This window comes from Palaemon carinicauda, chromosome 3 (assembly GCF_036898095.1).
Source record: "Palaemon carinicauda isolate YSFRI2023 chromosome 3, ASM3689809v2, whole genome shotgun sequence".
NCBI lineage: Eukaryota > Metazoa > Arthropoda > Malacostraca > Decapoda > Palaemonidae > Palaemon > Palaemon carinicauda.
In genome coordinates this window covers 170,669,295-170,697,124 of record NC_090727.1, presented here as the reverse complement: position 1 = coordinate 170,697,124, position 27,830 = coordinate 170,669,295, and the positions used below count along the sequence as shown (strand labels likewise).

At 36.2% G+C, this 27,830-nt stretch overlaps 1 protein-coding gene across 1 annotated transcript; it reads left to right on the top strand.

Annotated features, from left to right (window-relative positions):
• On the top strand, window positions 1–22,934 carry LOC137635315 (uncharacterized). The gene is made up of 11 exons (XM_068367784.1): window positions 1–75; window positions 2,989–3,270; window positions 3,714–3,925; window positions 4,981–5,256; window positions 5,392–5,593; window positions 10,002–11,378; window positions 13,750–15,092; window positions 16,126–16,255; window positions 17,695–17,813; window positions 17,994–18,184; window positions 22,624–22,934. Exons 1-11 carry the CDS (start codon window positions 1–3, stop codon window positions 22,752–22,754), a joined length of 4,338 nt encoding a protein of 1,445 aa, XP_068223885.1. The 3' UTR covers window positions 22,755–22,934.
• Window positions 22,935–27,830: the final 4,896 nt, after the last annotated feature.

The window sequence follows — 27,830 nt, the reverse complement described above, 5'->3', positions numbered from 1 at the left end:
ATGGCCGATTCCAGATGGATGAACGTTTTCATATTTGCATGGCTGTTTATCATGAACGGCCCTCCGATAACAAAGGTAAGTTCCTAGTTTTAAAATTTTCTATGCATTATTTATCCTATGTGAATGTAAAGATAATTCCTAGTTTTACATTTTGCTATGCATTATATCCTACCTATGTGAATGCAAAGGTAATTCTTAGTTTTACTTTTTGTCTATGCATTATCTATCTTACCTATGTGAATGTAGAGGTAATTCCTAGTTTTACATTTTTCTATGCATTATATCCCACCTATGTGAATGCAAAGGTAATTCTTAGTTTTACATTTTTTTCTATGCATTATTTACCTTACTTATGTGAATGTAAAGGTAATTCCTCGTTTTACATTTTTCTATGCATTATATCCCACCTATGTGAATGCAAAGGTAATTCTTAGTTTTACATTTTTTTCTATGCATTATTTACCTTACCTATGTGAATGTAAAGGTAATTCCTCGTTTTACATTTTTCTATGCATTATATCCCACCTATGTGAATGCAAAGGTAATTCTTAGTTTTACATTTTTCTATGCATTACATCATCCCAAGTGAATGTAAAGGTAATTCTTAGTCTTACATTTTTCTATGCATTATTTATCTTACCTATGTGAATGTATACTAGGGCATATATGGGTATATAGTTTACATTGTTTACTGTAAGAAATAAGTCCCGAGGTTTTCTATTACTTTTTCGTTCATGATCTCCAGATTACCTAATCCGCATTTTAAAAAATTTCCACGTCACTGAATGTTTTTTTTTCTTTTTTTTTTAATTCGGAGCCTCCGGTTCCTCGTATACAATTCTCATATACTGTTTCTATTAGTAATTTTAAAAAATCGCTTTGTAATACCAAGTAGTCTCCATAAAGCAATGTCAGTCAATAAATCAGTAACGGTATCATTATTATTATTATTATTATTACACAACCCTAGCTTGAAAAGCAGGATACTACAAGCCCAAGGACAATATATGATATTTAAAGATACTAATTTTATTGTCATAATATGTTTTTCGCTATTTTTTTTTAAAGCTTTCGGTAGTTTATTATTATTATTATTATTATTATTATTATTATTATTATTACTTGCTAAGCTACAATCCTAGTTGGAAAAGCAGGATGCTATAAGGCCAAGGGCTCAGACAAGGAAAATAGCCCAATGGGGAAAGAAAATATGGAAAAACTACAAGAGAAGTTTAATAACAATAATAACATTAAAATGAATCTTTCATATGTAAACTGTAAAAACTTGAAAATTGTTATTATATTGGAAAGGCAACCTAAGATGGTGTTATTTTTTTCTATATTTGTATTTATTATACTTGATACATTTTCACTTACCAATATTTAAATAGGAAACAGTTAAATACTGTAGATCTCGAGGTAATTCATAAATATGAGAAACTTCTAAAATGGAAAACTAATGTTTGCTCTGATATATATATATATATATAATATAATATATATATATATATATATATATATATATATATATATATATATATATACATATACATACATATATATATATATATATATATATAAACACACACACACACCATATATATATATATATATATATATATATATATATATATATATATATATATATATACACGTATATATATAATCTGATGTGTCTCATTTGCTAATTAAAAATTGATTTTTTAGGAATAGAGTGATCTTTACATATATAAAATCATAAAATTCCGATAGGTTCAACTCATTTTTTTCCTGTAAAAAATCTAGATGATTTCACAATGTTTTTAAAATAAAAAATCCCCTAAACTACTGCCATCATTATCATCTCCTACGCCTATTGGCACAAAAGGCCTTGGTTAGATTTCGCCAGTCGTCTCTATCTTGAGCTTTTAATTAAATATTTCTCCATTCACCATCTCCTCCTTCACGCTTCATAACCCTTAGCAATGTAGGCCTGGGTTTTCCAACTTCTCTAGTGCCTTGTTGAGTCTAGTTGAAAGTTTGGTGAACTAATCTCTCTTGGGGAGTGCGAAGAGCATGCCCAAGCCATCTTCCTCTAACCCTCATTATGATCTCATCCACATATGGCACTCGAGTAATCTCTTTTATAGATTAAAGTTTCATTTCTAATCCTATCCTGTCATTTAACTCCCAATATTCCTCTATTTCAATTTTGGTACTGTTCTTAGAATATTTTATTCAAATCATTCATTAATTCTCTTGTAATTTATTTATTTCCTTTCCTCACTGGACTATTTTCACTGTTGGAGCCCTTGGGCTTATAGCATCCTGCTTTTCCACCTAGGGTTGCAGCTTAGCTAATAATAATAATGATAATAATAATAATAGTAATAAAAATAATAGTAATAATGATGATAATAATAATGATAAGTCTTAACGTATAATGATATTATCAACAACAGTACTTAATTAAAAGAGGCTCTAAATACATAAGATGTGTAATAAGGTAACATTGATAGTATTGTACCCAATGCATGATAAAAAATATTTTACACTGTAAATTGCAATACGATGATAAGAAACTCTCTCTCTCTCTCTCTCTCTCTCTCTCTCTCTCTCTCTCTCTAATAGGAAAGCTATCATGTACCAACTGTGGGGAAAAGTCTGTGGATTTGGTTGGTGAACTGTGTACACACACACACACACACACACACACACACACACATATATATATATATATATATATATATATATATACACATATATATAGCCTATATATTAGGTTATTGAAGAGAGATCATAGGTTCCTGATTTCTTTTGCGTTGTATCATAATTTATAAACAGAGTAATATGGTGAACCATTCCTGCTTCACAGATTTAAGGAAATCTGAGAGGAGATGCAATATTGAACTGTAATTTAAAGTATAAACCTTTGCTAAGCACATGTCATTAATTGGGTAATTAAAATTGCCAATAGTACATAATATCAGTCTCCCGTTTTCTTTTCAGGCCGAACGAGAAAGCAAAATTTCCAATGACACAATTCATGATCATTCGAAGAACGGCTTTCCAGACTTCCCCTTACAAATCTATCCAAGGAAGGAAAGAAATGACCAGATTCAACGACAGGAGGTGGATGATATCATGGCTCAATCTGCTGAGAACATGAAGAAAAGAATACTGCGTCTGGCAGTATTTGCCGATATGTCTTTGGTGAATCATCTCTCTGAAATGAGTCCTGAAAACCCTCTTTTGGGAGCATACAATTATATTATCACGGGTACTTCTGCGGTAAGTAACTCCCTAAAGGATTATTTTATGATTTTTAAAGCACTGAAGGAAATAAGCCATTGACCTTAGACTAATTTCCTGGTGTAATTTGACTTCTTTGCTGCTACGAACAGTCTTTTAAAATTTGATGATCTCCAAGATGTTTCAGTTATCGAGATGTTATATTGACATCTTACTATCCCCCTTCTCTCTCTCTCTCTCTCTCTCTCTCTCTCTCTCTCTCTCTCTCTCTCTCTCTCTCTCTCTCTCTCTCTGTTATAACAGAATTCATGTAGCCTACTTGTTTTTATGTGAAAGCAAATCATATGTCATTTGACTAAGACCATATTTTCAGCGAAGCTACAGTTGCCCTATTGAATTGAAATCAGTAGAAAAATTGCAAAAGCTGTCAAACGAAATAGCTACTTATCTTGCCTGATTTCCTGACTTATATTTTCTTTCAGATTGAGTCTTTACTCCAAGAGGCAATGGACAGTGACTTAAGCTTAGAGATCTTGTTGGTCCATATTGGAGTATGGTCGGAACTAGCAGAACAGCCAATTCGAAAAGATGCAAATGCAGGTGGAACGCTCCTTAATTTTTGCAACTGGGCATCCAGAGCTAATTCTGCTAGGGGTTCTCCTGGGTATTGGCATCATGCCATGCTACTAACAAGGTATGATTTTTCCGGCTAGTTACCCTGATGTGAATGGATATTGAATTGGCTGGAAAACATAGCAATGAAAGTTCTTATTTCTTTTTTAATTACATTACAGAACCCCGGTATTTAACAATATAAGTATTTGAGTTTTATGCAAATACATTATATAAACATAGAATTATTATGGTTTGGTACAGTCGGTGTATCAAGGATATACTTCTATAATGCCCTTGAGTTCTATTAGTGCCAAGAGCAAGCAATGAAGCATTGGGAAAGCAATTAGATTAATGATTGACTTGATTGTGAGGTAATTCGGGGATGAATCCTACTACAGTAAGGGATCTCTAGCTCTCCAGTTTGCCGTGGTTCCTGGTTCTTGATTGCTCACTCCGCAAAATAAATTGGCGGGCACTCTATCGCATTATAGATAGGTGCAAAGCTTCTAAGCTTATTCTTATTATTGTAATTAGGCTTTTTTTATTTGTACTATAAATAATTAATAATGAAATTCTCAATCTTTACTTTCATCCCATTCTGCCTTGAAATCAGATAGGATAACACCTTGCTATCATCAGTTTTGGGAACCTATTGTGGTCAGTTTGGATTTTTAAAATTCTTCTTTCATGTGCATGGACCTACTTATAAATGCAACCAGATACCTGCTAGGATTTTGCAACGTACCTATACTATAATAATAATAAAAATAATAATAATAATAATAATAATAATAATAATAATAATAATAATAATAATAATAATAATAATAATGTTAGGTAACATGCAGAGCATATTTTAGTTGATCATCAAAGGTCCCTCAACAGGGCCCTATCAAGGGGTTTCCCTAACTGATGAATTTTCATTGTATTTGGGTCCATAAAATCATATTAGTGCCCAGAAAATATTCATCTGTAAAATACTGACAGACTCAATAATACAGTGCACTAATTTTAGGATACAAACACACTTAACACAGACAGGTAAGTGTGTACAGAATATGTCAAAGAAATTGCCAATAGTTTTTTTTCTTTCTTTAAACCTTAGATGATTATATATTATTATTGTTTTTGCAGGAAAGAAGTTTTCAGCACAACAGCAGAAACCATTGGCACAACATTCTTGGGTGGCGCCTGTTTTCCTGTAAAATCTTGCTCATTGGTAGAGGCTCATTCTTTCAAGTCAGTCCACATAGCTGCACATGAAATTGCCCATTCTCTAGGCATTCCTCATGATGGGAGAGAGGGAGCTTCCAGCTGTCCTTCAGTTGGCTATATCATGGGAGAAGCTATTACCGAAGAAAGTCTGACTTGGTCTGACTGTTCAAAGAGAGCATTCAAACAAATTTTAGTGTTAGTATTCTATGCAAATTCCGAATTTTCATTCTTTTAAAAATGTAATCTATATCTATATCTAAGAAATCTTGAAATAATAGGAATTCATCTGTGGAAATTACAAAGAGTAAAGCTAAAGCACTTGCATTGCAGAGAACACCAGTGTTTGGAAACTAATGACCAAGAAAGCAGCACCATTTTCACGACTCGAATGGCTGATGGAATGCATACTGAGCCAGCCAGGTTTCCTGAACTTGATCACAACCTCGGAGGACTTCCAGGTCAACGGTACCCAGCTGATGCACAGTGTCAACTAGCATTTGGTCAAGATTATAAAGCTATTCCATCAAGAACAGTAAGTGTAAATTACTTCATAGAAAGTCTAATTCTTAACAATCTTTAAATAACTAAATATTTAAATTAAATCTTGCCTATATAATAAAGAGCCAGTGTTTGGCTATATATATATATATATATATATATATATATATATATATATATATATATATATATATATATATATATATATATATATATATATATACATATATATACATAAATAATCCAGTGAGGAAAGGAAATAAGGATATAAATAACCTATGTGAAAATTGATAAACAATTAAAACAAAATATTTTAAGAAAAGTAACATCATTAAAACAGATCTGCCATATATAAACTATAAAAAGAGACTTATGTCTGCCTGTTCAACATGAAGCATTTTCCGCAAGTTTGAACTTTTGAAGTTCTACCTATTCAACTACCAGATTAAGAAGATCATTCCACAACTTGGTCATAACTGGAATAAAACTTCTAGAATAATGTGTAGTATTGAGCCTCATGACGGAGAAGGCCTGACCCTTAGAATTAACTGCACACCTAGTATTACAAACATGGTGGTACTGTCCGGGAAAATCTGAATGTTAAGGATGGTTAGAATTATGAAGAATCTAATGCAACATGCATAACGAACTAATTGAACGACGGTGCAAGAGATTAACTAGATCAGGAATTATAAATTTAATAGACCGTAAGTTCCTCTCCAGCAAATTAAGATGAGAATCGACAGAAGACCAGGGAGGAGAAAAATACTCGAAACAAAGTAGAATGAAAGAATTAAAACATTTCTTCAGAATAGATTGATCACCAAAAATCTTAAAAGACTTTATCAATAAGCCATTTTTGTGCAACTGAAGAAGACACAAACCTAAAGTGTTTCTCAAAAGTAATTTTTTTATTGAGAATCACACCTAAAATTTGAAGTCATACAGAGTTAAAGAAACATTATCAATACTGAGATCCGGATATTGAGGAGCCACTGTCCTTGATCTACTTACAATCATGCTTTGAGTTTTGTTAGGATTCAACTTCATACCCCATAATTTGCACCATGCACCAATTTTAGCAAGATCTCTATTAAAGGATTCAGCGTCAATGACCTTAGATGTCAGGATGCCAGAAAACTTTCAATCAATCAATCAATCAGGAGATGGAATTGATGCAAAGAGTAGCGTCATCTGCATATGCTTTCTAGGCAAAACTACATGTCACGTGTATATAGTATAAAAAGTAATGGGCTAAGAATACCACTCTAAGGAACACGAGATATCACATTCCTATACACACTATGATGACCATCAATTACTTAGAAATTCAATGATGATGCTAGGAAAAGGCCCTCCATACCCAGCTGTTTGAGTTTGAAAACAAGGACCTCATGATTAACACGGTCAAAGGCAGCACTAAAATCAAAGCCAATCATACGAACGTCCGAACACAATCAAGGGATTTCTGTAGAGTATTGGAGATTGTAAGAAGGGCATCACATGCTCCAATGCCCTTAAGAAAGTCAAGTTGCAAACTAGGGAACAGATGATTGTCTTCTGCAAACCTATTTAGACATCTTGCTAAAAGACATTAAAAAAATTTAGATATAGGAGTTATAGAAATTGGGCAATAATCAGTTGGACTTGAACTATCAGAACACTTTTACATAATGGAGTACCATAACCGATTCTCCAACAAATGCTAAAAGCTCCTCTTCTTGCTAATTTACGCAAAATAAGAGCTTTGGAACTAAACAATCTGCAGTCTTTATAAAAAACAACGGAAAAATACCATTTGGGTCTATACCTCCATAATCATCAAGGTCCATCAAGAGAGCTTTAATTTCAAGTGATCAAAAAGCTAATTTAGTTAGTTTAGCTTCAGGAAAACAGGAATGAGGAAGATCAAGTTTTTCATTACTCTGCTTACTGTATAACACATCAGTCAAAAGGGTTGCCATTTCCTTTGGACAGTGAGTGACAGAGCCATATGGTTTAAATAAAGGAATAACTGTGGCATCTACACCAAAGAGTGCAGAACTAAGGGTAGCCAACCACTTATGCTCCTGACATGTACCAGAAAGGGTTTCTTTTATGATTAAATTGTATTCCTTTTCAGTTGAAGCATAAACTCTCTGAGCAAAAGCTCTAAGCTGAGTATAGTTATTCCAAGTCAAATTTGATCTGTTACACTTCCAAAGATGATAGGCCTCCTGCTTCTCCAAATAAGCACGTCAGCAATCATCAGTGAACCATGTTTTGTCTTTCACTCGGTACCTTAGCGCACACGGGGGCATAGGCTTATCAATTATGTTGACTAGCTTATCATTCAAAGGAACAACGGGATCAACACTACTATAAAATTGTGACCAATTCAAGCCCAAAAGATTACTCAAAATGTCATTCCAGTCTGCTTGAGATTTTATATAAATCTTACATGAGTGTCATAAATCAGGGACAGGTAGCCCAGGCTTCACTAATAATGAAATCAAGGCATGATCAGATGTCCCACCTGGAGAACAAACCTTACTTGTTATAACACCAGGGGAGTAGGTGCATATGAGGTCCAAGCACTTACCAGACCTGTGAGTAGCTTCACTTATGAATTGCTCACAGCCTGATGCAGAGGCAAAGTCCATAGCTCTTAAGCCATGGCGACCAGTAGGAGAAACAGAATTTAACCACTCCCTATGGCGAGCATTGAAATCACCAACAAAAACAAAAGAAGCCTTTCTATAATCTTCTTGTATCTTAGCCATAATGGTAAGAAGACAGTCGAAGATAGAATTTTTCATGTCTGGATTCCGGAAGATCGAACATATAAAGAATTTGTTATGCCTGCCACAAACTTTTATTACCTGAATCTCATGGTATCCACATTCATAGTAGGACTTATGAGAAGCAGGGTACTGAGTCATATTATATGCCGCCACTCTCCTGGCTCTAGGAATGGAATCCTGTTTCAGAATTATTGGCTTCTTAAAACCAGTTATATGTAGCTTAGATGAGTGCCACATATTAGACACCAAAGTTTCTGAGCACAAAAGAATATCATACTGTCTGGATACAACTGTGGGGTCTTGAATATTTTCATGCAGAACACGAATATTGCAATACAGTAGACGACACTGACAAAGTCTAGGACGTATTGGTCCAGGATTTCGCACAATATCTCGAGATATGATAATAAATCAATGGCAATAAAAAAAAGAGGCATCAAACTTAAAAACTACATTAACAATAATGATAACATAAAACAATATGTACAGGAAAAAAGTGAATGATAAAACCCATAGACTATAGATAAAAAGGTGGAAAAACTCGTCAACATGGCAGAGCCGAAACACCATGCAAGGCTAAATACACTCCAGAATAGCCACTTCAGCAGAAAGGAGGACAGTAAGGATGGTTTTTAAAAGAAGAAGAAACCAATAGGGAAAAGCCAACCTCTTGATAAACCACCAGGCATCCATGTCCCTTATATTCAGCCTGCCCAACACCATTTAAAAAAACTAGTGTGTGGTGGCCGAGTATACCCTCAAGCAAGAGAACTGTAACCCAAGACAGTGGAAGACCATAGTACAGAGGCTATGGCATTACCTAAGACTAGAGAACAATGGTTTGATTTGAGTGTCCTTCTAGAAAAGCTGCTTAACATAGCTTAAGAGTCTCTTCTAACCTTACCAAAAGAAAAGTAGCCACTGGACAATTATATTACAGTAGTTAATCTCTTGAGTGAAGAAGAATTATCTTTTAATCTCAGTGTTGCCAGGTGTATGAGGATATAGGAGAATGTGTAAAGAATGGGCCAGACTATTCTGTGTAAGTGTAGGCAAAGGAAAAATAAGCCATAACCAGAGAGAGGGGTTCAATGTAGTACTGTCTAGCCAGTCAAAGGACCCAATAACTCTCTACGGGTAGTATCTCAACAGGTGGCTGGTGCCCTGGCCAACCTATCTACTATAAATATAAATATAAATATATATATATGTGTGTGTGTGTGTGTGTGTGTGTATATATATGTGTTTATATCCAGTTACACTCAGGGGGAAATGGAGTAGTCATACCCTAGTGAGAGGGGGGACACAGAAAGGTCCCCTAGGGAACCACACTCCCACAAAATGCCAAACCAGCGGGTTGTAGTTAGGAAAGAGGAAGGGGTGGGAATGGTTAAATTTGTGTGTGTGCTTGTATGAGCATATCTATCTAAATATTTAGACGTTATTTTTGACAGCTTGGGTACACTAGTACCAACATACAGGATAACAATGAGTTATGACTTATAGTAGGTCAAGGTTTTATCCTGTTTATCAATTAATCATTAGTCTGTCAGCTTTAAGCTCTTTTGGATGCTATGGAAAGTACATCTATAGTAGGTTTGTGATTCTTGGAAAATTTCTTAATAGGCACTGTAAGACATTTGTCCTTTTTTCTTTCAGAATGTATGCCATTATCTGACGTGTTCAAACGGCGTTGTCACCAAAGGTGCACACCCAGCTCTCCCAGGAACTTCATGTGGAGAGAATCTTGTTTGCAGTGGGGGAAGTTGTTCTGGTAGGATACCTCCCCCCTCACCACCAGTACCTGAAAAACCACCAACAACTTTTCCCGGACCACCTACGGGGCTGCCTTCTCCCCCCACAAACATTCCATTGCCTCCTCCAAATGTTCCATCACCACCAACTAATATTCCATGGCCACCAACAAACGTTCCATCACCACCAACTAATATTCCATGGCCACCTACAAATGTACCATCTCCACCTGGTACTGTGCCCTCACCACCTACTAATATACCATGGCCCCCAACAAATGTACCATCACCACCAACTAATATTCCATGGCCACCTCCTGGTACTGTGCCATCACCACCAACTAATATTCCATGGCCCCCTACAAATGTACCCTCACCACCAACTAATATACCATGGCCACCTCCTGGTACTGTGCCATCACCACCAACTAATATTCCATGGCCACCTACAAATATTCCATCACCTCCTGGTACTGTGCCATCACCACCAACCAATTTCCCATGGCCACCTACAAATATTCCATCACCTCCTGGTACTGTGCCATTACCACCAACCAATTTCCCATGGCCACCTACAAATATTCCATCACCTCCTGGTACTGTGCCATCACCACCAACTAATATTCCATGGCCACCTACAAATATTCCATCACCTCCTGGTACTGTGCCATTACCACCAACCAATTTCCCATGGCCACCTACAAATATTCCATCACCTCCTGGTACTGTGCCATCACCACCAACTAATATTCCATGGCCACCTACAAATATTCCATCACCTCCTGGTGCTGTGCCATCACCACCAACCAATTTCCCATGGCCACCTACAAATATTCCATCACCTCCTGGTACTGTGCCATCTCCACCAACCAATATTCCATGGCCACCTACAAATATACCATCACCTCCTGGCACTGTGCCATTCCCACCAAATAATTTACCATGGCCATTTCCACCTACGATTTTGCCATCTCCCCCCGGCAATATAATCCCTACACTTTTCCCCCCAAATTTGATTCCAGGTCTATTCAACATAATTTCTTGGCCATCCCATTTCACCTCACCTCCATTAGCCCCCAGTAATACCCCGTGGCAAACAGGAAATGCCCCTGGGTACCCTGGCATCGTAACACAGCCACCAGCAAGTTTTGCATGGCCCTACACTCAATCAAGTCCCAGTTCTAACTACAGTCCTTACCCTGGAATGAATATACCAAGTGCAACACCTGGTGCCAATCTTGGCCCTTTCAGTAACATCCTCTCAAGTTTTCTCTTGAACTTTGTAAGTAATGGAACATGAACATTATTAATATTTTATATACAGTTCATTTTCAGTAATTTAACAGTGCTACTGAAATTATCCTCATAAAATTTGTCTATTCGTTGAATAGAAAAAGCTCTTAAAAATTACTATTGTTAGTGAAGAGTTTAGAGTTTTATTTTAGTATTTTGGAATCAGATTATCTGTTAGAAGTTACTTTGATGCTTTCAGTACATGGAATTTGGTTAATGTTATTGAAATATTGATTCCATAGCACCACACAAAAATTATAATGGGGGATATCTTTTGCAAAGAAAATTATACATCTAAAAAGTAGAGTATTTTTCAACATATTTCCTTGTCCACAAACTCATTACCCCTTTACAGCCATATTTCCAGTCATCAAATGTACCAAAAAATTATACTTACTCCACTTTGCTATTCAGATATTTATCAAGCGGAGGCCTCAGATTATTCCTAACTTCAGGATGGCTTCATGCAGAGGCAGTTGAAGCTATTTCCAGGCAACAAAGACCCATTACTCAAACTCCATCAGGCTGAGTGGAACCAGTTCTGTAGTTTGCGCCGTGAGAGGGGTATTAATTAGGTTGATTCCACTATTCCCTTTGTACTGAATTTTCATATGTTCCTTAGGCATCATATATGCTGTCTGTCTCGGCAACCAAGATTTATAAAGTCAGCCGTCTAACAGATCGTTGAGTTTTGTCAACTTGATTTGTGTTCTTGACTAAATTTTTGAATTTGTATCCGTTTTTTGAAAAATAAAATTACTTGTAGAAGACTTTCCAAAGGGAATTGCTCTTTTACTGTATATCTTCTTGTGAGCTAAGGATGGGGTGGCTATGGGAAGCCTGTAGGTCTACCATCTGATTCTTGAGCAGCCATTGTCTGGCCCTAGCTTGGGTGGAAAGGGGCTTGCTTGGGTGTTGATCAAATGTATGGCCAGTCTCTAGGGCATTATCCTGCTAGGACATTGTCACTGTTCCTTTCCTTTGCCATTCACTAGTGACCTTTAAAACTTTTACACCTTTGAAGTTTAGCGTGAACTGGTATTTTTCCTCTTCAAAGCAGATAACCGAGATCTACATGCTCTCTGGGAAGGGCTGGAGTTCATAGGTTTTTCGTTTACAGCTTACTTCATAGTGAATATAAATATCTAGCCATATCTGTGTTTAGTGAAGATATTCATTCCAGGCAGTCACGACCATTACACAGCATCTCTGGCCATCCGTTTACTTGTTTTCCCCCTTCAAGAAATCCCAGAAAGCGTACCATTCAAGACTGTTTCTCTCTACACGTTCAAAGATTTAAAAAAAAAAAAAAAAAAAAAAAAAGTCATGGGCAAGTTATTCTTAAAGCTTGTAACATCAAGAAACATTTGTAAGTGGCACAAGCAGAACTCTGGTTGTCAAGATCAGAGAGCTTTTAACCATAATTCACACAACTGCTATACAGTATAGGATGTAAACCTCTGGAGGTTCTAGTCTACTTCAAAATTTTACCTTAGGGTTGTAATTTGTAAAGGGGCACATTCAGAATCTGTAGGACCGGTGCCTGTGGTACTTTACCTTTATGGAAGACCCAAGGATCATCGATCTCTTCTACCTAACTCTCTATCTTTAATTTTACTTATGGCACCCCAAGAGATACAATCTCCTGGTCTTACTTGCATATAAGTCTCACATATAAGATAGCTGTCTTCAATTCCTAAATCATCTGAATCTTGCATATTTACTAGTTCCCATTTTTACAGGCTTCGTGCTTTTTCTCTTGTTGGATACTGTAGGTTACTATCAGTTTTCTTGGTGTTCAGCAGTTCAGTCGTCTGCATAAATTGTCATTCAAATCTTAATATGAGTGAGGGTTTGCAGTGAAACAATTTCATATTTTGGTTTTATAAAACAATACAAAACCATGAACTTCCTGGCAATAAGTATCTAGAATTCATGCGGTTTGTGTGTTAGTCTACACTTCTGTCTACTTATTTGAATGTAGACTATTTTATCTAGGATGTGGATTAAGGAGGAATAATGAGTGAATTTTGAAAAGAATTCTTAAAGTCTCTTTTTTAAAAATATTTTGTTGCCAATGGATATTTATTTTAGGAGTAGTTATTTTCTTTGTTCATGGCGTGAATGTACACTATATTGAAGCATAAGAATCTCCCATTAACAAGTGTTCATATCCAACTTGTAGAGATAATACTGTAATTGATTTAGAGTTATGAAAATAATTACAAATACTAGCAAGTCCTAAATCTCACATTGCCCTTGATAATAATGATATTAGTATCAGTATTATTATCACTATTATTTTATCCGATAACTTCAATAAGAATAATTATTACAAAAGTAAAATTAATCTCTTTCAGATGATGAGAATTCCTCTGGGATTGCGTTGCCTCTTCTTACCATTGTTCCTTCATCCATTCTTTGGCTGTCCAGGAACAAATAATGGCTATAATAAACTGATGGTACAAGCTATCTACGAAGCACAAGCCCTGAATTCAGGATACTTATTTTCAACACCTACAGCAGATTTACAAAGTTTTTCATCAAATGTAACAGAAAAGGAACCAGACAGTACAGCTGGGATCCCTTCAAGTATTCCACAGGAAAATGTGATTCAGCCAAACAATTCTGAATCATCAGACTTGTGGATTTTCACCAACAACGAAGACCAGAAAAACAATCTACATGACACTGCTGTGGGTCAATTAGAGGACTCAAATCATTTACATCAGATCATTAATGAAAGATCTAATGATTGGTATGATCATGAATACTTTCAGTCTTCAAGTTCTGACAAGACTTTGAATTACTTGAAAGATTTAAAGAGCACGTTTGCTTCTAAAGATATTCAGACCCCAGTGTCCATGGGAAATAACAAGCTTCAAAGTCAGTCAAATTTGACCAATATATCCTCTCCTTTGGCTCAAGACAAGGAGAGACAACAATCTAGTAGGTACCAAATACAGCTGGCAGAAACTGATGCTCTAAATCCTGCATTGAAGAATGAAAAGAACATGAATTCAGGAGATAGGTTTAGTGACAAAAATAAAACTTCACTGATAACAAGAGAGCTAATGAATATTCCAACCCAAGTGTTTGATGAGGAAAAAATCATACAGACTCCATTTACAGAAAATGGATATACGGATAATTCTTCAGATAATTCTGACCATGTGAAGGCCAGTGATGAAACACAGGATGATAACCTGAAGTTAAATGATTTACAAAGACTTTTGCATAACTTAGATTTAGGTAATACTGTAGCAAATCAGACTAAACCCCCACAAAACCAGACACAGCAAAAATTGATTGCTAACAGGATTATAGAGCTTCTCGGAGCAAATCTTGAAACTAATTTGGTGAATAAGAAGACTACGAATATAACACAGGTTCATCGGGACAACAGGAGTCAGATTATGGTAGAGAGTAGTCGTAGAAGAAAGCTTAACCCAAGCTTCCCAAGCCTAAACTTAGCGAATCTTGCTTCTCTAAACAAAAGTCTTGTAAAGGAAAATTGGGATAATGGCACTGTTATAAATAGCTCTGACCAATTTAAACATCCAAAGTCTTATCCACTTCAGTTACTTAAAAGTCCTGTAATCAGCGAGGTACGGGAAGTGAAAAACAATGGATCCATGACCGAGACAACTAAATGGAAGGAAAACAAAGCTGCCGCCATGTTGAACAAAACTGATGATGGAAAGTAAGTAGTTAGTGTAAATCTGAAGAGTACAAGAAAATATTAAATATTGTTTCTCAAACTTGATGAAATTCTTTGATTCTGCAATTTATATATAAATAGCCTTCCTTTCTTATGTAGTTTTAAGGGTATGTCATGGAAGTTTATAAATACAGTATATATATATATATATATATATATGTATATATATATATATATATGTATATACATATATTTATATATATATATATATATATATACATATATTTTTATATGCATACATATATTCATATATATACATATATTTTTATATACATATACATATATATATATATATATATATACATATATATATATACATATATATATATGTATATATATACTGTATATATACTGTATATATATATATATATATACATATATTCTTATATACACACACACACACACACATATATATATATATATATACTGTATATATACATATATATATGTATAAACATATATTTATATATATATATATAAATATATATATATATATATATATACATATATTCTTATATACACATATATATATATATATATATACACATATATACACACATATATATGTATATAGGCTACATAATATATATATATATATATACATATATACACACACACACATATATATATATATACTGTATATATATATATATATATATAAACACACACACACACACACACATATATATATATATATATATGTACATAAATATATACACACACATATATATATACATATATATTATATATATATATATATATATTTATATATATACTGTATATATAAATATATATCATTTATATGCAATATATATATATATACATATATATATATATATATATGTATGTATACATATATATATATATATATATATGTATATATATATATAGTATATACATATATATGTATATATATACATATATATAAATATATATATCTTTCTCATTAAAACCTAACACAAAATAGTATGCACAACTAAAATCATAATGAATATAATGAATATCACATCTTCAGGATAGTGTTCCTGAGATCATCCCAACTTCAGGATCCTATAATGGCCATTACAGCCCCATCATATATCAGGGTCAAGCGAACTACTCCTTGCAGTAGATCTTGTGGAATTGGAACCAGAATTACAAGTCAGGTGGGAAAACAAAAAACAGTTTCTACAGTTTATTTTTGTAGTATTAGAACTCTATCAGAGGATTAACTGAATGTTATACCCATTTACAAGAAATCCATCTTTCATTATTATATGTACCCTACTCTTATCAAGGCCAGGACTATATTTGTCACTCTCTACCCTGTGAGTCTCTCTCTAGAATTTCTTGAAGTTTTGGATAGATTTCATTGGAATTTAAATTTTGTGAAAGGTGAACGAAAAGTCAATCAGAATTTAAAACGGATAAAAATGGGGTTTCGTGATTTTTTAGTGCCAGGCTTTATGGCTACATGAATGAAAGATATGCCAAAGAAAGCAAGAAGGTGGGAACTAAAACAATGCCCTAGAAACAGCTGAAAATTATAACTAATTTTTCAGCATGTCTTTAGGGGATCACTATTAATAAAGTACAGTAGTTGTAAGAGCTTCTCTTGTAGGGACAGGTGGCAAAATTCATCTTAAATGAATCAAGATGCCGAGAAGGCGCATTTAAAAAAAATTCTATGTTTATGCTGGCTGAGTTTTGATGTTGTTGTAAAAGAAGAATTAAGGTGAAATGCATTTCACCACCATTTTACCATTTTACACATGAACGTACAAATTTCCTTTTGAATTCTACCCTTATGCCCTTCCAGGTCCTAATAACTTGAAAACCTGGAGAAAATTGGTGAAAACCTCCAGTGCAGTCTTTTTTACTTTTCTGTTGTTTAAACATATAAAAGGCTGCCAGATAGTTTTGCCACAGCCTGGCCAGATGACAGATAAACATTGACACAACATCATAATTCTGTTCCTGGTTAAAGAACTTTATTTGGGGACAAATTAGAGTACAGTATATATTTACCGTTAATTTGTGATAAACATTTCCACACTAGACAATTTCTGATAAATCTACAATTTCAAGGAATTATTAAACTTAAGACACTCATAACCACTTTCAAAATTTTTCATAATCCTAAATTGGCTACTGAGAAACTAGGATATCTTTAATAGCAATTAAAAATATAGAATGCAAATCAGCATCCACATGGAAACTTGACTACCAAGATATCCAACCCACTTAAAAAGCAGCATAAATGTTTTGATTGAATTTATGAAATTTTGGTTATATATAGGGCAGTGCTGGGGCATGTAAGGCCATCCAGCACCCAATTGCAACTGTGGAAAATGTAACAGTTGTAGAATACTAAATGAAGTAAAATTTCACAGCAAGAGGGAAGAAAAGCTGTGGGAAGGGAGGTAAAGAAGGGATGCCGTCAATGATGAAATGAAAAGGGTTGAACTACCTATGAGAGCAAGTAGCAATAACTTGTAGTCTTAAAATGGGGCATAGTAATGACATACGATTGTTTTGAAAATTCAAAATCAATAAAGTATTCTATAGATTTTCACAGTACATTAGCCTTTTCATTCCTTTGCAGGTGTGTATCTCAGGCAGTGAACCTGGAGAAGAAGTTCCAACCAGCTTATGTGATGGATTGCCAAATAGTATTCCCCCTTACACTGAATTATGCAACACTTTCCCTTGTCATGCACCAGAGTAAGATATGTACTGCTTCATGTTAGTGAGGATTATTTTATATACATTTATATTTATCTGAGCTATAAAAGTTTTATAGTATATTTATATTTTATACTGTTTATGATTTTGGATGATATAATCAACACTTGTTAAAATTACAATATCATGGTTAGGATTATTATCATAGCTGTGTTTCAGGTGGATTGTTAAACCATGGGGCCATTGCTCAGAGTGGTGTGACACTGGCGTACAGCATCGTCAAGTAGATTGTGCAGTCCCACTATTAGAGTCAGGGTCTGCATTTGCTGCAGCTTTTTATTTACGTCATGAAAACTGTCATAAACCAAAACCAGTTACAGTGAGGCTCTGCCAAGGGCCTTGTCTTCCAGGTAAGAATACTATTGTAGAGTTCTAAACTACTGTACTACAAATGTGTAACCTTCACTTGTCTTTTATATAATTTCCTTAGACTGGTGGTTTCCCAAGTTTTTCAACACCAAGGCCAACTTCACTTCAATCTGATACCTTCTCTCAACTTTAACCTGCTTACTATAGCATTAAAGAATTTTCCACTTCTAAATTTACTGATTATAGACTTCAGTACACATCTCCTATGTTGTCTTTACATTATTTACATGATTTTAATTGTAAATTTGTGAACATTCTTCATAATAAGTAATGGGCCCTAAGAGAGAGAAAGAGTGGTAATGTTAGCAGTGAGAAGCAAAAACGCATGATGACGACAGAGGTGAAGCATGAAATTATCGAGAAACATGAATGTGTTGTCCATGCGAGTGAGTTGGCATGCCATTACGAGCCGAGTACATCGATGACATGTACAATCCTCAAACAGTAAAAAAAATATAAAAATGGAAAAAATAGATAAGAATAAAAGGCTAACAAAAAAAATTAGGCTAAGTTCAGTCAAGTTAATTTTAAGTTTAAATGTTACGATATTTGAAAGGAACAGTAAATACGGTACTGTCCAATTCTCTCTCCGTCCCTTCCTCCCTCTCTCCACTCCACGCACTGCCATTAGCCGCTATTGTCTGTCTCAAAGAACTCTATATTAAAACCACACTTTATTGCATATCACAGTTATCATATATAGTAAATAATTTTGTGAGTGTATGGAAACTACGTTTACACTGTACAGTAAAGCAATTAAAAATGTGTCTTAAGAGGACAGGAATGGATTAAATTTTTCAGTTACTTTATGCAGTAAGGTAAAAATTGGATTGATATAGTACAAGCAAATTAACTTAGGAGCTTGGTCCAGGAAAGAATTATACTTGTACTGTATGTCAAGGTACTACTGTAGTTAATATGGGTAAAAAATAACAGGCTAAACACGTAATTGGCGATGAAATACTGTATTGGGAAAGACTAAGTCTTTCCAATATTACACTAATATACATTACAGTTTCAGCGAGTATTATATTAGATAGGAACAACAGTATTTTGTTGTTACAGTATATTACTTAAGTATAAGTGTGGCAATAACTTAAGTTATGTATACTGTACATAGTACAATAGTGTAAATGTATGGTATGCTTACTGAAATGTGTTAAAGCATTAACACAATATTTGTACTGTGATAAAAACAAGGAAAAAACAATATTAGGCAGTGCAGTGGGTTACCTAGTGTATTAGTCAGCTACACGTAGGCAATGATCAGTGAGTTGATAGGTTAAGTGTTAACCCACCCTAGGGCAGCAAGTATTCATGGATTCTCGCTTTCCATGGGTGTCCGTTACCTAACCCCGCGAATAAGGAGGGCTGTCTGTATCCCTGATTGCCGAGTTTTTGTTGTATCTCCGGGATGATAAACTCTGCTCAGCCTTAAGCCTAGTGTTTAGACTGAAAAGAGTTGACATTATCTCCTTGCCGGAATTTTCTATGTTCATACAGTTTTGAAATTATTTTCCCTCAATCAGAAGCGATACCACTTCCTTGGAATGTAGTGAAGGTGCTATGTTCTCTGAAAGGAGCTCCTTATAAACTATTGAGTCGAGCATCAGATTGCAACTTGACTCTCAAGACTCTCTTCCCTTTTGCATACGCCTCTGCAAACGGGGTGAGTGAGTAAGCTTCTTCAATGAGTTTATTGCTAGAATTAAAAAAAAAAAAAGCTTGAGACCTTCCAGATTTCATGTCTTCAGGAAGTATCCGATGATCCTGACAAGATGTTACTATGTCCTGTAAGAGCGTTACGGGGCTATTTCTGTCACTCTGGATTCTGCTGTATTTCTACCTTGACATGGCAACTAAGCACGCAGCCTCGTGGATTGGTCACTGGTCAGGAACAGTCGGCTACTTAGCCGACACTAAGGACCTGTTTGGCCCTGATAAGAGGCAAGCACTGAATGACATTGTCTTGATAGGGGCAAGGGGTGTTGAGGTCCTGTGCACCACGGGGCTAACCAATGGGCCAATTTCATGCTTAAGCATCAAGGCACTATGATCTTCAAGTTTCACAAGCAGCTCAGCCGCCGAGAAGAGTAAAACCTATGTAACTCCACTCTTAAGGGCCCTGCCCTTTTCCACCAGCAGAGGTAGAAGCAGCTACAGAAGAATGGAGAAGGGACAGCCACCACAGGCCCAGGGGCAATACCCAATCTCAAGCCTCAAAAAGGCTCTGAATGACCCATTTTCAGCCTGCTAGAACCAAGGACATAGCAGAGGCAAGGAAAAGGTCAAGAAAGAATAAGGAACTGCCTTAACTCAGATTTCGGTCCAGTCAACATCAGCATTCAACTACTGTACTCTCAAATCAGAGAATGGAAAATCGAATTCGTTCATTCAGAAGCAAAGGTAAAGAGAGGAACTGCAATAGAGTTTTCACAAAGGAAAAACTTTTTAGCCGGGAGGTGTTGTGTGGTTTCCAAAGTACTTTCCTGTGAAAGGAAGGAACAGGGAATACGATACGACAATAATACTAAAGAAATATCGACTACCATGCTCTAGAGCCAGTGTTGAATTCTCCTTGATAACTATCACACTACAACAATGAAATTCAAATTAAACAAGCATTTCCCAAGTCTTAGTGCAAAAAAAAAACAAATTTACCACAAACTATCATTACACTAACTATCCCATTCTCTCTCTAAGGTACATGATTATAAACTTAATTTTAATAAACGGATTTTGAAGCGAAGCGAAAAATCTATATTTGGGTGAGATGGTCATGTCGTCCTGATGGAAGATTCCTATTGGTAGCTTTCCATCAGGACGACATGGCTTGAGCCCCCAAAAATTTTATTATAATTCTGTTTTTGCAGCATTGTTTGTATAATCTCAAATATCATAGTACATCTATTTTTATCATCTTTTTATAGCTAATATAGGTTTCTGTATGCCATGGAAAATATTTATAGCTTACTTTCTGTTTTACCACTAGAAATAAAAGGTAAATGGACTATATTGCAAGGTACACAAATATTTATGGCAAATGTATTTTAGTTAATAGATGGATGATTATGCTCAATTCTCTTTGATTCATTAGGCTGCCAAGATCTCTCTGCGTTAGGTAAAGGTTGTGTTATTGTTCAGTAATGAGTAAATCCTTCTTCAAGGCAGGACTATCATTTAAGAAATGCCTTAACTGGAATGATATCCATGAAAATTGAAGTGCTGGAATTGAATGTACTCTTGTTTATATCACCTACTGTTTAGGGTTTTGTTTAATCCTTACTAACTTTCCAGAGCAAACTTGAAAGGCAAACAATTATCTAATATGAACTGGTTCTTGTTTTTACTAAGTAATTAAGATGAAAGTTTAGGATAAAATTCCTATCTTAGAAGTTTTCAGTGATTGAAGTACTAAACTGTACTGGATAATGTGACAAGTGAAATGAAAGAAAGCTTGATGCAAGAATGAATTTACCAAAGTACCACTTTACTGGCTGAGAAAATTTAGTCTTGAGTAACAATGATTTACGCAAAACAGAAATTGGTATCTACTCCAATTCACATTAACTTTTGTATATACAATAGGTTAGGACAAATTTTGTTACCTATTAACTTTAGTAAGCGTAAGAAATGTTGATTGAAAAGGAAATGAGACTGTTCAATAGTTTCTTGACTAATTTATATATGACAATAACATATGCAGAACTAGAAGGCATATTTTGGGTTCCAGAGCACAGTCCTACCCATTCCAGGGGTCAAACCTTTAGTACTCAAGGGGTTTTAGTTAAATTTCAAGTACCTGGACTGAGAGCAAAATTCCATACCTTGGAAAAATGTCATGGCATTCATTCTAGGTCAAGGGCATTTTCAAAGTGCACTGCATAGCGAAGTACTTTGTAAATTAGTACTCTGCTATATACAGTACAGTGTCTTGCATGGTGCACTATTGCATGCTCTTTACAATCTACTACGCTGCTATTTTTGTGTCTTTCAAATTACTGTATGTTTTCTTTCCTCTCAGTCTGCATAATCATTCAATTAATCTAGCTCTAATTTTTACTTCTTAAGTAATAATAGGAACAGTGTTTTCATTGTGATATGTTTGATAAGACTTCACTAATCTTTTGTATGGCACTAAAAAAGAAAATTGATTAATTTTGTAATACTAAAAAGGGTTTGCAGTTGTCCACCCTTTTAAAACTATTATAACAATATATTTGGCAAAAAAGTAAAAAATACATGAAAGAATTTTGGAGGACTAACACAGCGTTAGGGTATTGGTCTGCATTTTATAACCTTATCTATAGGTTATTAATATTACATGCAGTTTCTGTGCATAAACATTTTCAAAGATTACTAATGTTCAAACTGTTATCCTTAATTATGTTTGAACTAGATTATTTTTCTTCTTTTACAGTGAACTGTCAAGTTGCAGAGAATAGGTTTCACCCTGGATGTCTCCACATGCTGCATGATTTAAGCCTTGAAAGGGATCATCATATAATGACTACTACAAAAATACTTCTACAGGAACAGTCATTAGTATAATCAGTTCAGCTTTTATTTATAGTACTGTATTTTAATTATATTTATTTATTTTAGGTAAGAATTTTCATACTGGAAAATATCCTGTTAGTATTTTCACTACATTGCCTCTACAAGTTTTTATATTGTCAATGAAAAACAAAAATAAGCACAACTATTAAAATAAAAGCTTTATGGAAGAAATTACAAGACTAATCATTTTTTTCAAGATTTTTGTTGCTTGCACAGAAAGAATAGTTTTCTTGTAAGAGCATCAGGTCTTATTACTTTTAAAAATTTTTATTCGTTTCTACACAGTACAAACCATTAATCTTTAATAGGAGACAAATCCTCAAGAGGGATGAAGTCCCTTAACTTAAATCTGGCTGATTAACTAACCCAGGAAATGTCCATGTACTTTGGTCGCGTAGATGAAACTCATGACTCTTGTCAACCTCTAAGTAAGCATGTGTAAGTCTAGGTTGCCACTAGGAGACTAGTAGTAGTCGTAGAAGAACCTACATCCTGAATATATGGCCGTTATGAGAAATGGATTTGCATACATTCTATACTTGAATATAAAATTTGTCGAAAGTAAAGTTACTCGGTCATGAGGCAAGACTGCATCTATTGTCCACCAAATAACGAAGGAACTGTTTCACAACAAAATAAGGACAAAGGACGAGGAGAATGGCTATACACTTAGCTCTCCTTCTAGATGCGTATCACAATCACCATCTTAGATGAGGTGCTTCTTGTCCTATGAGGGAGCAGAACCAAGGATAAGATTATGCAGGGGCCTCTGGTTAAACTCCTTTGGGTAGTGAGCAGTGAAGGTTGTTTGTCATTCCAGACACTTACCTTCAGGAGTGGTGTCACTGATAGGTTCTTCCTGAAGGTTCAAGTAGATCTGACTTCATATGCTTGAATATTCTCGGATATTTTCTTCTTACCCTTTTGGTGTGGAAAGTCTGGTGCTTTGCAAAGAGACCAGAGTTTTTAAGGTATAATTGATGTGTCCTTTCAAAATATACAAATGAGTCATCCTAGAGATGGAGGACTTGAATTCCAACTTGTGCCGGGCTACATTCTGGAGCTGAGAGATAAACTCCAGATCAAAGGAAAGGAAGGCCTTACTCTGTTGAGTAGTCCTGGTGTCAGAATCAATGTAATACCAGGTCAAGGACTTGTTAAGATCTGCTTGAGAGACATGACTTGAGGAACATGCCAAAAAGGGGCTCAAGTTCATAGTGAGGAATGACTGTTCGGAACTACTTCCAAGCCCAAGCTGATCTTCTAAAGGTGAAGGGTCCAAGTAGTTCAGTCCAAGGTTTGGCTAAAGGCTGAATGACAGCCCTTTACAATAGAAACTGAGAAGAAATCCCTCAACAAAGGAAGACAACAGTATCCCTTCTACTATACCACTAGCAGATGGGTAGTTCTACTGGTACCATCCAATGTGTGGTACTTGAGAAGTTCTACTGGTACTTGCTTAGAGGAAAGCATCACCAAATCCGGATCCCATCTGGTGAGTGGCACTTGGAAGCTGCTAGGCCATCCTGAAACTGATACTGTCAACAGACTTTTCAGTAATCAATTGATTGATTGATTTAAAGTTTTCAGGCATCCTGACATCTAAGGTCATTGACGCCGGTCAGTAATCAATAAGACTGTTGGAAAGGCCAAGGGATACAGAAATAACCGGTGTGTTGGAAGGTGTCCCAGACACTGCTGACATTCCCGGAACTCGAGGGCCACTTACTGGAAAATGTTCAAGAATTGGAGAGCAATACTGTACATTGGGAATTCTGCATTAACGGAGGCAAAGAGGCCCTTCAATGGTATTCCCAAAGCACGATTATGGGGACCAGTCTGGTCCTACTCCGTGTCTGTGGGGATTGAGCTTTTTTGCTAGAACACTGATTAGAATACATCTTGTATGTGGCTTTGTCATGTTGTTGTTTGCCAAGGTGCATACCAGCTTGCCAACCTGCAAAGGGTCTGTAAAATAGTACACCTTTTCTAGTTAGTTAGTTGGCAATACTAATAGAGTTGTTTAGACTTCGTGTGTTGAAAAGCAGGTGTTTACTCCTGTGAACCATGTCCAAATGTTTTCTGATACCTCAGGTGTCCCCAACCCTCCTTGAATACTTCTGTGAACCACAGGATTCTTGGAGGTGCGATTCAACTACTACTACCCTGGAAAGGATCTCGTCAATCAGCTGCCAAGTTTATTCATACCGTATTTCCTATTCCACTGAAATCAGAAGATAAGAAAATCGCTGGTTGCTTACCAGTGAAGCTTCCAGCAACCCTGGACCAATTGCTGGCAAGGGAGCCCGTGTAGAAAAAGTTTTCAAGTGACGAGAGAGTCTCAAAAAACATTGCCACCATTGAGCAGGAAGTCCTTGGTTAAGCAGAAGTGGCTCTACTATCTCCTTATATTTTGTAGATTCAAATTTTCAATGTATTACAGCATACTGTGTTCTGGTTCTCTGGCTTCTGCTTGACAAAGTGCGTGGGCTTAACGATTGAACACTATTCTCAGATGTTAACACAAGAAAGTTTTCTCTCTCAGTCCTGGAGGAGCAGGAAATCTCAGAGGCAAAACATGTGGGAATAGGCACCAGAAGAGGTGAGTGTGAATACTCAGTAGCAGTAAACCATCTGATGTGCTGGGCTTTGAATTGTTCAATAAATCCCTGAGGATGAAGAGATATATCCTATTGGATCGAATGACGGGCATCTAGGTGCACGTGTCCTTCAAGCTCACTAAGTGCACGAAGTTTTCTTCCTGATAACAGACCGTATGGAAACTGATGATGATCTTGAACCGAGTTAAAGAAGGGGAGGAAGGTCAGTTCCCGGGCCACAGTCTACGTCTAAGGGCATGGAGATCTGTTTTGGAAGACTTCAAGTGCATTCTTCTGCTTCAGTATTCATTTGGAACCCAAAGGCCCACTGGTAAGATGGCTGCTATGCCAAGAAGGTCCCAGCTTTCTGCCTGAGCACACTAAGTGCAAGTACTTCTGCATTTCAGGATTATCGTTATTCAGATCAAGGCAAAAGAATACAACTATACCCAACAAGTGGTTGAAGCGAGAAGCTATTTAGGCTGGTCCTGGAAGCAGCTTCCTTGGCCACAAAACAATATGCCTGATGTCCAAGTCAGTGAACAGAGGAGAAGGTCCACCTCTGGCACTCACGATTAAGTACAAAGACCTAGGTGATCATTAACCCAGTTTTGAAGATCTCTACCTCTAGAGATAATGGACGCCAGTTGGGTTCCATTTGATCAATGATTCTCTAGAAGCTTTGCAAAGAATTCTCTTTGCCTTTGGATATTCACTGCTCTGTTCATGAATGAAACAGGGTGATCTCCTGTAGAGAAAGAAGGGACAAACGAGCGTTGACTGGTCGTCTTCGGTGACTGAACTGTATCTGGCTCTCATTCTCTTCTGAGACTACAGGGGTACTAATTGCTTTAGTCTACGGAGACCAAATGGGTGAGTGTGGCACCCCACAGCAGTTAGCAGTATCACACGAGTGCTTGTCCTTGGCAGGATAGCAAGCATGATGAGGTATCTCTGTGTTTGTATGAGTGTTGAGATTGGACCTGAGAGTCACTTGTTCCAATCCCTAATGCAAGAAAGAATTGAAAGATGGTGTCTGGGAAAACTTCAGGTCTTGAGTAGCAGTCTTGGTGTGTAGGATGATCTCAAGCAATGGTGTCACTAAATCATCTTTGGAGTGTCCCGTGGCAGGAGAGGGATAAGGGCGACCGCCAATTGTCCTGAATAGCAGTGCTTGTGCTTGAGCACTGGTAGAAGGAGCATGAGCTCCTGAACCCTATAACAAAAAACTCTTATCAGGGATAGGTTTTAATATAGATCTGCTCTTTCCATGATTGATTTGAGGTTTTCTGTTAAACTATGTAGAGGAATCAGTCAAAGTTTTGTGAGACTTAGCCCAGTCTGTCCTCCTATGCTTCGGTGACTTCTTTCTCCTTCTCTTCAATGTGACAGGAGTGCTTGGAAGGAACAGTTGAATTAATTCACTGGAGAGACTAATGTAGCTCACTCGAAAAGAGAACATTCAGATTATGTTCCAGATTGCCCGATTTCCAATATGGGTGCCAGGCCAGTCGAGTGGAAAACAGTCACATACCAATCCATCGTGGAAAACAGCCAATACGAAACCAGTCGTAGGTTCCCGTGAGGATGAGACACACAGAGAAAGATCACGAGAAAACCTCTGCTCCCGTAAAATGAAAGATCATGTAGAATATATAAGCAATGAAGACTGCCATAAGTTCCTCCTGCACCAGTATCGTAGACTAGAAAAGCTGGAACGAAGCATATGCTAGAAGTTCTTTCAACAGAAAGTCAATGAAGGACAGGCGTGAGGTGTCCCAGTCAGTCTTCTTGCACTTGAAATGATAGGCAGTCATCTCTGGAACTCTGAAGTGAGGGGACAAGGGCAGGGCTTTTTATTCTTCATAAGGTTGCACTTGCCAGGGATATTACACGCCTGTATAGTGTACTAAAAAATATTCTTGGGGAAAGAATCGTTCACAATACGAGTAGTAAGGTACTAAGATCATCTTCCCCAATTACAAAAATTTAGTATATACTCAACAATGTCTACAGGCCTGCGAGTACCAAATTTTCATTGACAAGTACCACTTCTCTTTCCCTTGAAAGAGAGTGAGAACAGGCCAAAAGCGTGAGGTGTCCATGTGAGGAGAAGGCCAGGAGTGTGGAGGACTACAGTCTGCTGATCAAGTTAATGGAGCTTGCTCATGCGGCAATTGTGGGGAAGGCGAATGATGAGAAGAACCCCATCCACCCTCTCATATTTGCGTGAAGGAGGTACGAGAGCAGTTCCTGACATCGTGACCAACAGCACTTGTGTTCGATCTCATACAAGACTTCATACTGGTAGAAGGAGCATGAGCACCTCTACCTCTTACCGGATGCCTTCGCTGAACTTAAAACTCATATTATAGGTCAATGTTTTGTATCATGTGTAGGAAGAATTATCAATTGTAGCAAAAGAAAAAAAAATTACTTTCTTAGCCTTTTATATAATATTTAAATT

Excerpts from the sequence above, each read along its gene's own strand:
- LOC137635315 (XM_068367784.1), top strand. The coding sequence starts at position 1 with ATGGCCGATTCCAGATGGATGAACGTTTTCATATTTGCATGGCTGTTT. Across the intron at positions 11,379-13,749 it reads CAAGTTTTCTCTTGAACTTT|ATGATGAGAATTCCTCTGGG; the intron begins GTAAGTAATGGA and ends AATCTCTTTCAG. Across the intron at positions 16,256-17,694 it reads GAACCAGAATTACAAGTCAG|GTGTGTATCTCAGGCAGTGA; the intron begins GTGGGAAAACAA and ends ATTCCTTTGCAG.